We start from the raw sequence: 13,356 nt of genomic DNA, 5'->3' as shown, positions 1-13,356 counted from the left end.
AATAAAGAAAGAAAGGAAAAGAAGAGGGAGCCAAGGCAGGAGGGTTTGGTGCCAAAATCGCTGGCTGGCAGCTTGAGGGAGCAGGTAGGGCTGGCCAGGCTCTGCCTTCCAAAAGGCAGACCTGAGATGGGCTGGCAGCTGGGTAAAAGTCAGGCCTAAGATGGGCTGGTAGCTAGGTAAAAGTCAGCCCTGAGCTGGGCTGGCAGCTGAGTAAAAGTTAGCCCTGAGCTGGGCAGAGCTGGGCTGGCAGCTGGGTAAAAGCCAGACCTGATCTGGGCAGAGCTGGGCTGGCAGCTGGGTAAAAGCCAGACCTGATCTGGGCAGAGCTGGGCTGGCAGCTGGGTAAAAGCCAGACCTGATCTGGGCAGAGCTGGGCTGGCAGCTGGGCAAAAGCCAGGCCTGAGCTGGGCAGAGCTGGGCTGGCAGCTGGGCAAAAGCCAGGCCTGAGCTGGGCAGAGCTGGGCTGGCAGCTGGGCAAAAGCCAGGCTTGAGCTGGGCAGAGCTGGGCTGGCAGCTGGGCAAAAGCCAGGCCTGAGCTGGGCAGAGCTGGGCTGGCAGCTGGGTAAAGGCCAAGCCTGATCTGGGCAGAGCTGGGCTGGCAGCTGGGTCGAAGGCTCTGTGACCCTTACAGTAAAGAGGTTCTTTGTGCTGAGGTGGAGCTTCCTCTGCTGCAGTTTCCATCCATTGCCCCTTGTCCTATCCCAGGGCACAAGTGAGCAGACTCTGCCCCTTGCTTCTTGACCCTCAGCCTTCAGCTATTGATAGCCATTGATCAGATCCCCTCTCAGTCCTCTCTTCTGCAGACTAAACAGCCCCAGGGCTCTCAGCCTCTCCTCAGAAGGACCTGCAGCAAAGCAGCCAAGCTCCTGCCACTGTGGATGAGAGGCCCTGGAGCTCCACAACAGCAAACCTCACGGTCACAACAGAGTCACAGAATGCTAGGGCTTGGCAAGGGACCTGTGGAGCTCACCCAGCCCAACCCTCCTGCTCCAGCAGGGACACCCACAGCAGCTTGCCCAGGAGCACAATGCCCAGGCTGGTGGGGGGGGTTGGAAACTCTCCAGAGCAGGAGACTCCTCTAGAGAAGGAGGCTCTACAACCTCTCTGGGCAGCTCAGCTCCTTGTCTCTTGCCTTCTCTCCTCTCTCCAGAGTGAGAGCAGAAGGCATGCATTATTTCTTGTGGCTTCCTTCTTTTCCTCCCTTCTTAATTAAATGTCATCTTTGTCCAAGCAGCGATTGAATCATCCGCCGCTACCTGCCTGCAGCCATCAGGAGTGATGAGAATAAAGGGGACAAACTCTCTTCTTTCACAGCTTCCCCCCCCCACCTCCTGCTTCCTTTTGGTGTGTCTAAATGGGAGTGATGAGTTTGCAGAAGGGTTTGATGGAGTTCAGTGGAGGAACAAATGAAGAGGTGATGGAAGGGAGCAGGAGGGACCTGCGGCGCCAGCTCCGACATCCAGCCCTGCACTGAGGGATGGGGATGGGGTGGGGGGGATGGAAGTGCCACCAAAGCACATCCAGCACTGAGGAGAAGCAGGAATAGAATAGAATAGAATAGAATAGAATAGAATAGAATAGAATAGAATAGAATAGAGTAGAGTAGAGTAGAGTAGGAATGGAATGAGATAGGACAGCATAGGATAGGATAGGATAGGATAGGATAGGATAGGATAGGATAGGAGTAGGATAGGATAGGAGTAGGATAGAATAGAATAGAATAGAATAGAATAGAATAGAATAGAATAGAATAGAATAGAATAGAATAGAATAGAATAGAGTGGAGTAGAATAGCAATGGAATGAGATAGGATAGGAGTAGAATAGAATAGAATAGAATAGAATAGAATAGAATAGAATAGAATAGAGTAGAGTAGAGTAGAGTAGAGTAGAGTAGGAATGGAATGAGATAGGACAGGACAGGACAGGATAGGATAGGAGTAGAATAGAATAGAATAGAATAGAATAGAATAGAATAGAATAGAATAGAATAGAATAGAATAGAATAGAATAGAATAGAATAGAATAGAATAGAATAGAATAGAATAGAATAGAATAGAATAGAATAGAATAGAATAGAATAGAATTAACCAGGTTGGAAAAGCCCTTGGAGATCATCAAGTCCAACCTATCCCCCAGCACCATTTGATCAACTCAACCATGGCACCAAGGGCCTCATCCAGGCTATTCCTAAACACCTCCAGGGATGGGGACTCCACCACCTCCCTGGGCAGCACATCCCAAAGGCCAATCTCTCTTGCTGGGAAGCATTTCTTCCTCACCTCCAGCCTGAACCTCCCCTGGTGCAGCTGTTGCTGCTGAGCCCACAGCCAGAGCCCAACTGCACTTGCATGGACCACATCCTGGGAAAAGAACATCATGGAGCACAGCTGCTTGGAGCTGGACCAGAGGCACTGGCTGCTCCATGCAGGAATGCAGTGGTTTCCTGCAGACCTTCTGCTGTTTCCAGCCAGCCATGGCTGGGACTCCTTCCAGCTCCTGGGGCTTCACAACCACCACTGTGAACATCTTCTGTGGAGAGGCTGAGCTTCTTGCTCAGCAATGTGCACTTGTGGCCAAAAAGGTCCTCTGGGGGGCATGAAGAAGAGTGTGGCCAGCAGGGCAAGGGAGGCTCTGCTCCTCCTCTACTCTACTCTGGTGAGGCCTCATCTGGAGTCCTGGGTCCAGTTCTGGGCTCCCCAGTTGGAGAGGGACAGGGAACTGCTGGAGAGAGTACAGCAAAGGGCTGGGAAGATGCTGAGGGGCTTGGAGCAGCTCTGAGCAGCAAAGGCTGAGAGTCCTGGGGCTGAGAGCCTGCAGAAGAGCAGCCCTAGAGGGGAGCTGAGCAATGCTCAGCAAGAGCTAAAGGAGCTGTGGGGGGCAAGAGGCTGGGGGCAGGCTCTGCTCAGTGGTGCCCAGGGACAGCACAAGGGGCAGGGACACAAACTGGAGCCCAAGAGGCTGCATCTGAAGAGAAGGAGAAAGTTGTTTGTTGTGAGGGTGCTGGAGGCCTGGAGCAGACTGTCCAGAGAGGTTGTGGAGTCTCCTTGCCTGGAGAGCTTCCAACCCCCCCTGGGTATTGTGCTCCTGGGCAAGCAGCAATGGGTGCCTCTTGGGTTGCAAGAGATCCTTGACCTCATTGAATCCAAGCCTTATCCCAGCTCTGCCAGGGCACCACCAAACCATGGCCCTCAGCACCACATCTCCATGGCTTTGAAGATCCTGCAGGGAGAAAAGCCTGGATGAGACTTAGTGCCATGGTCTAGGTGATTAGATAAGGCTGGGTGATTGGTTGGACATGGCAGTCTTGGAGGTCTCTTCCAGCCTGGTTGATTCTATGATTCTGTGGTTCTGTGATGCTGTGATTGGGACTCCACCACTGCCCTGGGCAGCCTTGGGCCATGCTTGGACAGCCCTCAAGGGGAAGAAGTTGTTCCTCATAGAACTCAGAGAATCAGAGAATTGCCAGGGCTGGAAGGGACCTCAAGGCTCAGCCAGTTCTAAACCCCCTGCCATGGGCAGGGACACCTCACACCACAGCAGGTTGCTCACAGCCACATCCAGCCTGGCTGCAAACACCTCCAGGCAGGAGGCTTCCACCACCTCCCTGGGCAACCTGTGCCAGGCTCTCACCACCCTCATGGGCAACAACTTCTTCCTCACAGCCAATCTCAATCTCCCCACTTCTAGTTTTGCTCCATCCCCCCCACTCCTATCCCTCCCTGACACCCTCAAAAGTCCTTCCCCAGCTTTCTTGGAGCCCCCTTCAGACACTGAAAGGCCACAGTGAGGTCTCCTTGGAGCCTTTTCCTCTCCAGACTGCACAACCCCAACTCCCTCAGTCTGTCCTCACAGAAGAGCAGCTCCAGCCCTCTGCTCCTCCTCGTGGTCCTTCTCTGGACACCTTCCAGCACCTCCAGATCCTTCCTGGCACAGAGGCTCCAGAACTGGACCCAGAGCTCCAGCTGTGGTCTCAGCAGAGTGGAGCAGAGAGGCAGAATCCCCTCCCTGGCCCTGCTGGCCACACTTCCCTTGCTGCAGCCCAGGCTCTGCTTGGCTCTCTGGGCTGCAAGTGCTGACTGCTGGCTCCTCCCCCAGCACCCCCAAGTCCTTTTCTTCAAGGCTGCTCTCCAGCTATCCCCTGCCCAGCCTATACCTGAACCTGCCCTGGGACACCTTGAGGCCGTTTCCTTTCCTCCTGGCACTAAATCCCATCCCTCTCCCTCTTGCTCCTTGCTCCCAGGTCCCGGCTGGCTGATTTCCACACCAACTGCCAAGCCTCCTTCCAGTCCTTGACCAGCTGCCCCGGGGACAACTATCAGGCCTGCCTGGGCTCCTATGCAGGGCTCATTGGTGAGTGCTGGGGGGTGCTGGGATGGGGGAAGCTCTCTCCTCTCCGAACCTCTCCGAACCTCTCCTCTCCGAACCTCTCCTCTCAGAACCTCTCCTCTCCTGCTGTATCCCACTCACCTTTCTCCCTTCTCCCCATCCCCACTCACCTTTCTCCCTTCTCCCCACTCACTTTCTCCCTTCTCCCCATCCCCACTCACCTTTCTCCCTTCTCCCCATCCCCACTCACCTTTCTCCCTTCTCCCCACCCCCCACTCACCTTTCTCCCTTCTCCTCACCCCCCACTCACCTTTCTCCCTTCTCCCCACCCCCGGGGGCAGGCTTTGACATGACCCCCAACTACGTGGATGCCAGCACCACCAGCATCACCATCTCTCCCTGGTGCTCCTGCAAGGGCAGCGGCAATCTGGAGGAGGAGTGTGAGAAGTTCCTGCAGGACTTCACGGAAAACCCTTGCCTCAGTAAGGCTCTGCCCTCCCCCCTCCCTCCCCCTGTCCTGTCAGCTTCCCCCCTCCCTCCCCCTCCTCCATACTGACATCTCCTGCCCCGCCCAGGGAATGCCATCCAAGCCTTTGGCAACGGCACCGACGTGAACCTCTCCCCCAAGAGCCCCTCCCTCGCCGTCACCCTGCCAGCCAAGACGGAGAAGAGCCCTGTGCTGCCAGATGACATCAACGACAGCAACACCATCTATGACACCAGGATCATCACCACCTGCACCTCTCTCCAGGTAGGAGCTGAGCCTGCTTGCTGGGGAGCAGTGGTGGGGACCCTCGGGGGGGTCCCGGGTGGCTCAGTGCACCGTCTCGGGCTGGAGGCTGTGCTGGGACTGAGCCCAAACATTCTCCCACTCTGCCGAGGCTGGGGCTAAGCCATGGCCCTCAGCACCACTTCTCTGGGGCTTTGAAACCCCTCCAGGGTTGGGGATACAGCTACCTCCCTGGGCAGCTTGGGCCAGGCTTTGAGAACCGTTTCAGTCAAGAAGCTTCTTCTGAGGTCCAACCTAAACCTCCCCTGGGGCAACTGGAGGCCTTCTCCTCTTGTCCTGTCCTTGTACCTTGGGAGAAGAGGCCAACCCCCACCTGGCTCCCTTACAGGGATCTGTAGAGAGCCAGAAGGTCTCTCCTCAGCCTCCTTTTCTCAACCCCAGCTCCCTCAGCTGCTCCTTCCCAGCCCTGTTCTCCAGACCCTTCCCCAAGCTGCTTTGCCCTTCTCTGGACCTCCTTGGATTGATGGATCCAAAACTGAACCCAGTACTCAAGCATGGCCTCACCAGTGCCCAGTCCTGGGGGGCAAACCCTGCCCTGGTCCTGCTGGCCACCCTGGCACACATTGGTTCATCTTCAGCCACTCTGGCCCAACCAACACCCCCTCTCCACCCACCCCTAGCCAGGTCTTTGCTGAGCAGCTTCCCAGCCACACTCAGGGAAGTGCTTTCTCCCAGGGGAATTTGGGGGCTCGTGGGTCACATCCCTGCCCTCAACCTTCCTCCTTTCTCCTCTCTAGGAGCACGGACCCAACCTAAACAAGTCCAAAGAGCAGAACCTATGCTACTCAGAGGTAGGTCTGGGGGAAGGAAGGAGCCCTGGGAGCGGGGGGGGGGGGGGGGGCTCTGGGTTGGGAGCTGTTTCCCGGTGGGAATAGCTTGGGAGGGATGTGCCAGAGAAGAGCCACCCCGGGAAGCACTGCCTGGAGGCTGTTCTCCAAGGCTGGATGGTTTCACACACACACACCCCCACGAATGCTCCTGCTGATTCCCTGCTCTGCCCTCCCCTGCAGACCCAGCTGACCACAGACACCATGCCAGAGCAGAAGACCTTCGTGGACCAGAAAGGAGGCAGCAGCCGACACCGGGCGGGCCGGATCCTGCCCCTTGTGCCCCTCCTCCTGCTGCTGTTGCCGTCGTAGAGGGGCGGAGGAGGGCCGCGGCCAGCAGCGGGGGGGCCGCTCCGCACCGCTCCGCACCGCTCCGCACCGCAGCCGCAGCCTCGCCCGCCGGCACCTCGGCTCCTGCCGCAGAGCAAGGAGCGACCCCAAGACTGAGATCCCGGCACTGCCGAGCCCTGGCCTGCTGGGCAGCACGAGGACCTCCACCACTGCGGGAAACTTCGGCGGTTTCCTTCCGATTTTCCTTTCTTTTCCCCTTCGCTGATGGTTTTTTTCAGGGGGGGGGGGAGGGGGGAGGGGTGCAGCCCCGGCCGCTGCCTCCGGCTTGGGTTTGGACAGCGAGGAGCCCGCCGCTCCCTCGCGGGGGAAGCCTTCCTCCGCCTCATCCTGCAACGGGAGACTCCCGAGCTGCCAGCGGCAGCCGGGGAGGGAAAAGCCGAGCCTCCAGCAGAGCTTTTTGGGGGAAGGATTGTTTCCGGGAGCCATCAGCCCTGGGCGGGCCGGGGGTGGCCAGGCGGATGGAGAGCTTTGTGCCTCGGAGCATCCCAGAGGACGGACACACAGCCTTGGGAGGCCCTTCTGCATCCTCCAAGGGGACTCACTGGAGCTCTTGACACTATTGGGCTTTTTGAGGGTTGAGTTGGGGTTTGGTTTGGGGCTTTGCTTTTCTTTCTCTCTTTCTCTCTTTCTTTCTTTCTTTCTTTCCTGTGGTTGGCAAGAGTTTTAAGATGGAAGAGAAAAGAAACTACTGCTCCAAAGGTCTGAGGCTGTCCTGATGTTTGCCAGCTGGCTCCTCAAGGTGGGAGGTGGGGTGGGGGGGGGAGTTTTTCCTTTCCTTTGGTTGGATTGGGGTTGGGATTGGGAGCAGATCCTTCAGGGGCTGGAAACCTCTCTGTGTTCCTCTCTGTTTTCTTTCCTTTCCTGCATACATACATAAAATCATACACTCATGGAACTGCTGTGGCTTGGAAAAGGCCTCTGAGATCCTCCAGGCCAGGGAGCAACCCAACAGCCCCAGGGCCACCAAACCCTGGCCCCAAGGGACGTGGTCGCAGGTTTCCTGAACACCTCCATGGACAGGGACTCCACCACCACCACCCTGGGCAGCCTGTGCCAATCCCTGAGCACTCTGGCAGCAAAGAAGTTTCTCCTCATCTCCAACTTAACCCTCCCCTGGCACAATCTCAGGCTGATTCCTCTCCTCTCCTTCCATCACCTGATACTAGGGAGGGGAGACCAACCCCCACCTGCCTCCAGCCTCCTCTCAGGGAGAGGAGCCAAAAGGTCTCCTCTCAGCCTCCTCTCCTCCAAGCTGAACACCTCCAGCTCCCTCAGCTGCTCCTCCTCAGCCCTGTTCTCCAGACCCTTCCCCAGTTTGGGGGTCTCTAGCTCCTCTCAGCCAGAGACAAGCTTCATCTTGTCTGGGTTTGGGGCAACCTCATATGCTGGAGGGGTGCTTGGAGACCTTGTGCAGCTTCTCCTGGAGCTGCATGGACAGTCCTGCCCTGAACCTCTGCAGCTCTGGCTCCCAGGTGCTGGAGATGGGCATGTAGGCAGTGATGTGGTGGGGTTTGGCTAACTACAGCTTCACCATGGCCAGAAGAACAGAAAGCAGCCTGCAGAATCCACCCTGGGGCACAGCCTTGAGAAGCTCTATGGGCCTGGTGGCTTCTAGGAGTCCCAGCTCAGCCTGGGGTCCAGCAGCTCCAGGGCTGGCAGCTACCCAAGGGCTCTAAAGCAGGTGGGACCAGGACTCCCTGCAAGCAGAGGACTTCCCTTCTCTGTATCCTCTGTGTGGTAGTTTAGCCCACCAGCATTAACAACCCCCAGGGATGGCAGCAAGATGCTGCAAGGAGCCTCCATAGCTTCCCAACCCCCTGGGGAGCACCTAAACCACACACCTCAGGTGCTCCAACCCTTTCCCTGCCCCATCCTCTGCCTTGCCCAAGCCCATCCGTGGCTTTCCCTTCACTGCAACAAAGGGGGGAGAGGGAGGTGGGGGAAAGAGGCTCCAGGGCAGTTGATGTCATGGTGTCATCATAGTATCATAGAATCAGTCAGGGTTGGAAGGGACCACAAGGATCAGCCAGTTCCAACCCCCCTGCCATGGGCAGGGACACCCCACACTAGATCAGCCTGGCCAGAGCCTCAGCCAGCCTGGGCTTAAACACCTTCAGGGCTGGGGCCTCAACCACCTCCCTGGACAACCCATTCCAGGGCTTCACCACTCTCATGGGGAAGAACTTCCTCCTCCCCTCCAGCCTGAATCTCCCCACCTCCAGCTTCATTCCATTCCCCCTAGTCCTATCACTCCCTGAGATCCTGAGCAGTCCCTCCCCAGCCTTCTTGCAGCCCCCTTCAGATACTGGAAGGCCCCAATGAGGTCACCTGGGAGCCTTCTCTTCTCCAGACTGAACAGCCCCAACTCCTTCAGTCTGTCCTCACAGGAGAGGTGCTCCAGCCCTCTGCTCATCCTCGTGGCCCTGAACCACCCTGAGCCTGAACCACCACCACCACCCCACACACAGTGCTGATGTAAAAGAAAGAGCCTTTCAACACTGAGTTGGTTTAATTTCTTCCCTTGGCTTTGTTTTCCATCAGAGCTGCCACTGCTTTCCCTCAGCCAGGATGGAAACCTGTGTCCAAATCCCCCCCAGGAGATGTTTCCACTGACATCCTTCAAGAGGGGAGGGGGGGAAAATCATCATAGAATCAGTCAGGGTTGAAAAGGACCACAAGGATCATCCAGTTCCAACCCCCCTGCCATGGGCAGGGACACCCCACACTAGATCAGCCTGGCCAGAGCCTCAGCCAGCCTGGGCTTAAACACCTCCAGGGCTGGGGCCTCAACCACCTCCCTGGACAACCCATTCCAGGGCTTCACCACTCTCCTGGGGAAGAACTTCCTCCTCACCTCCAGCCTGAATCTCCCCACCTCCAGCTTCATTCCATTCCCCCTAGTCCTATCACTACCTGAGATCCTGAGCAGTCCCTCCCCAGCCTTCTTGCAGCCCCCTTCAGATACTGGAAGGCCACAATGAGGTCACCTTGGAGCCTTCTCTTCTCCAGACTGAACAGCCCCAACTCCTTCAGTCTGTCCTCACAGGAGAGGTGCTCCAGCCCTCTGCTCATCCTCGTGGCCCTGAACCACCCTGAGCCTGAACCACCACCACCACCACCCCCCCCCACACACACACCCCACACACAGTGCTGATGCTCTGGATGAGGCTGCTCTGTGCAAAGCCCCTTGGCCAGCTAAGGACTCTGAGCCTCATCTTCGAGTTTCTTGCAGGTCTCCATCTACCTCCAACCATTCTGAGCTCCTGGGAGGAGGTGATGAGCCTCTCACTCCCAGAAGGACACTGAGGGGGCTGGAGCAGGTCCAGAGAAGGGCAAGGAAAGTGGGGAAGGGTCTGGAGAACAGGGCTGGGGAGAAGCAGCTGAGGGAGAAGGAAGCTGAGGGGAGACCTTCTGAGCCTTCTTTTCTCCAGGCTGTCTCTGAGAGGAGGTTTCCTTGCTGCACTGGTTTGGGGTTTGGTCACCTGTGGTAGAACCCATTGGGCTTTGGCCCTCCTCTGCCAGCCAGGAAGCTGCAGGGCCACGGGAAGGCTTTGCCAGCAGGAAAAGCTGGTGGGAAACAGCTGAGCTGGCACCACTGCCCTCTGGCATTAATTCACAGTGTTCTCCTCTGGTCTTTAATAAGCACGCAGGGCAGGTGTTGCCTTCCTCCTCCTCCTCCTTCTTCACCCTCTGTTAAATAAGTCATCACCTTGGGGCACTCCTGACACCTCCAGCATTCCCAGCAGCAGCTCCTTTGGCCTCATTAACTTTCCTGAGCTGATTCACTTCACAAGAAAGACTTTTTTTCTTCCTCTCCCCTCCCTCCCCCCCCACAGTGAGCTGCATCTCATTTGAAAAGGCACAAAAATAACCTCCTGCCAGCCACGTGGTGAGGAGCAGAGCTGCAGGTCAAGGATGGGGCTGGGATGCTCCAGTTTAGGAACCTCTTGATCCTTGAGCCCAGGAGTTCATTTGGTGCTGCTCCAACAGGGAGAGGAAAAGGATTAAAGAAAGCAAAAGGAGGATCCTGGTCCCTTTTGGCCCATGGGAACAAGGCCAAACAGGCAACAAATGTCTCCTCAAGCCACCCATCCTCGGGCTCTGGGATGACCTCCCCACAGGAGAAGCCAGCAAGAGGCTTGCTGAGGTCTCCAACAAGGAGAGAACCCCCCCTCCCCCCCCAAATTGATTCAGTTTCCTCTCTGTAATCTCCTGAGTGGAACTCTGGAGGCTCTGACACATCCTGCAGCCTTGGATGACCCTGTGGGACTCAAAGGGTTTAGGGGAGCAGGATAGCTGGGAGCCTTCTGCTCCATGCAGGTGAGGAGCTGGAGAGGGGCTCTGGGAGGTGGCTCTGTCCCATGGCCCTGTGACCAGCAAGGCAAAAGGGTGTTTGGACTCCTCCAGCTGCAGCCACTGCCTCCAAGAGCTGTCCCAGGAGGAGAAGAAGGGCTCAGGGGGTGACCAAGAACCCCACCCCCAAGAGCTGTCCCAGGAGGAGAAGGGCTCAGGGGGTGAGCAAGAACCCCCCCAAGAGCTGTCCCAGGAGGAGAAGGGCTCAGGGGGTGACCAAGAACCCCCTCCAAGAGCTGTCCCAGGAGGAGAAGGGCTCAGGGGTGACCAAGAACCCCCTCCAAGAGCTGTCCCAGGAGGAGAAGGGCTCAGGGGGTGAGCAAGAACCCCTCCAAGAGCTGTCCCAGGAGGAGAAGGGCTCAGGGGGTGACCAAGAACCCCTCCAATCCTGCCTACATCTCAAAAGGGATTTGGTTTTTTCTCCTTCCCCATGGAAAAATAAAAGGTGGGTTCAGTGCCACCCCCTGATCACACCAAGCTAATTAAGGAGATGGTTAATGAGCCCTGCCTGGGCTGCAGTGGGGCTCAGCTGCAGCACAGCCCTGTGGGGAGATGGGCTGGAGGAGCAGGAGGAGCAGCAGCAGCAGCAGGGGCAGCAGCAGCAGGGGCAGCAGGGGCAGGAGCAGCAGCAGGGGCAGGAGCAGCAGCAGCAGGGGCAGCAGCAGCAGGGGCAGGAGCAGGAGCAGCAGCAGCAGGGGCAGGAGCAGCAGCAGCAGGGGCAGCAGCAGCGGCAGGGGCAGGAGCAGCAGGGGCAGGAGCAGCAGGAGCAGCAGGGGCAGGAGCAGCAGGGGCAGGAGCAGCAGCAGCAGCAGGGACAGGGGCAGGAGCGGCAGGAGCAGGAGCAGCAGGGGCAGGGGCAGGAGCAGGGGCAGGGGCAGGAGCAGGAGCAGCAGGGGCAGGAGCAGGGGCAGCAGCAGGAGCAGCAGCAGCAGCAGCAGCAGCAGCAGGGGCAGGAGCAGCAGGGGCAGGAGCAGGGGCAGGGGCAGGGGCAGGGGCAGCAGCAGGGGCAGGAGCCGGGGCAGGAGCAGCAGCAGCAGCAGCAGCCACTCTTCTCTCCATTCCCACCCCAATGGCCTCATTACAACAACAATTAGCAGCTTCCCAGGGACTCCAGTGTCCTGCCTTTCACTACCCTAATGTAATTACAGCAGTAAATGAGCAAGGAATTCAATCGAGGAGGAAGGCAGAGGGAGATGCTGGTGGTGTCTCGCTGCTGGGGGTCACTGCTCTGCCTCCCTGGGGGCTGGGAATCTGCCTGGCTTCCTCTAGGTTCATCTTGTCCTTTGGGAAGGGAATGTGAGCAGGGATGGCTGTGGAAGGGAAATGCCAGCTCCAGGCTGAGGAGGTGCAGGTAACACCCAGGCAGGTTCCTGCAGCAGAGGGTCATGGAATCAGCCAGGTTGGAAAAGGCCTCTAAGAACATCATCAGATCCAACCAGCAACCCAACCCCCACCATGGCCACCAAACCCTGGCCCCAGGTGCCATGGTCACAGCTTTCCTGAGCACCTTCCAGGGCTGGGGACTCCACCACCTCCCTGTTCCAATCCCTGGCCGCTCTTGCAGCAAAGAAGTTGTTCCTAATATCCAACCCAAACCTCCCTTGGTGCAGCTTGAGGCCATTTCCTCTCCTCCTGTCCTCAGTTACTTGGGAGAAGAGGCCAGCATCCCACCAGAGGCAGCTGCCTTCCCCTGCAGAGGCAGCAGCTCCAGGTGGACCTGCTCTGGGTCGCACTAAATGATCTCCAGAGGTCCCTTCCAGCCCACACCCTGCTGGGATTTGAGGAGTCTCTGCTCAGGGGTGGAGCTGAAAGGGTTCCTTCAGCAACACTGGAAAGAAATCTGCTCAGTGGGAACTGCCCCCAGGGAAGGGAAGGCTTCAAGGAGGCTGCTTGTGCCCTCCTGGCTTGGGAAGGGGCTTGGAAACCTTGGCCTGGGGACAGCAACCACTCTTCCTTGCTGGCAGCTCCCAGAGCCCCCTTGCCATGCACACACAGCCTGCCAGCAAGAGAGCCACAGCTCCAGCCCCTGCAAGTCAAAATGCTGCTCTGTAGCAGGCTGGCAAAAAGCTTCAGCATTCCTGTCCCCTGGCACAGGGGATGGGGTGGGGTGGGATGGGATGGGATGGGATGGGATGGGATGAGATGGGACGGGATGGAGTGGAATGGAATGGAATAGAATAGAATAGAATAGAATAGACCAGACCAGGTTGGAAGAGAGCTTCAAGATCATCAAATCCAACCTATCATCCAACACCACCTAATCAACTAACCCATGGCACCAAGCACCCTGTCAAGTCTCCTCCTGAACACCTCCACTGATGGGGACTCCACCACCTCCCCAGGCAGCACAGCCCAAGGCCCAATCTCTCTCTCTCTGCAGAATTTCTTCCTCACCTCCAGCCTAAACCTCCCCTGGCACAGCTTGAGACTGTGGTCTCTTGTTCTGGTGCTGGGTGCCTGGGAGAAGAGCCCAACCCCCAGCTGGCTCCAACCTCCCTTCAGGGAGTTGCACAGAGCAAGAAGGTCTCCCCTGAGCCTCCTCTTCTCCAGGCTAAGCAACCCCAGCTCCCTCAGCCTCTCCTCACAGGGCTGTGCTCCAGACCCCTCCCCAGCTTTGTTGCCCTTCTCTGGACACCTTCAAGTCTCTCAATGTCCTTCTTAACCTGAGGGGCCCAGAACTGGACACAGGACTCCAGGTGTGGCCTAA

At 57.6% G+C, this 13,356-nt stretch overlaps 1 protein-coding gene across 1 annotated transcript in view; it reads left to right on the top strand.

Annotated features, from left to right (window-relative positions):
• Positions 1–7,191, top strand: part of GFRA2 (GDNF family receptor alpha 2) — a 36,968-nt gene extending 29,777 nt beyond the window's left edge. The window contains exons 5-9 of the mRNA XM_068156451.1: positions 4,243–4,352; positions 4,670–4,810; positions 4,904–5,079; positions 5,856–5,909; positions 6,129–7,191. Of these exons, the coding sequence (XP_068012552.1) occupies positions 4,243–4,352; positions 4,670–4,810; positions 4,904–5,079; positions 5,856–5,909; positions 6,129–6,257 (610 nt within the window). The 3' untranslated portion in view covers positions 6,258–7,191. The remainder of the gene's footprint in view (positions 1–4,242; positions 4,353–4,669; positions 4,811–4,903; positions 5,080–5,855; positions 5,910–6,128) is intronic.
• The last annotated feature ends 6,165 nt before the right edge of the window (positions 7,192–13,356 follow it).

This window comes from Melanerpes formicivorus, unplaced genomic scaffold, assembly GCF_026170545.1.
Source record: "Melanerpes formicivorus ecotype bairdi unplaced genomic scaffold, bMelFor1.0.p_v2 SCAF_34, whole genome shotgun sequence".
In the NCBI taxonomy this organism is placed as follows: Eukaryota; Metazoa; Chordata; class Aves; order Piciformes; family Picidae; genus Melanerpes; species Melanerpes formicivorus.
Note: the sequence above shows the minus strand (reverse complement) of the source record. Positions and strands in the feature narration are given on the sequence as shown.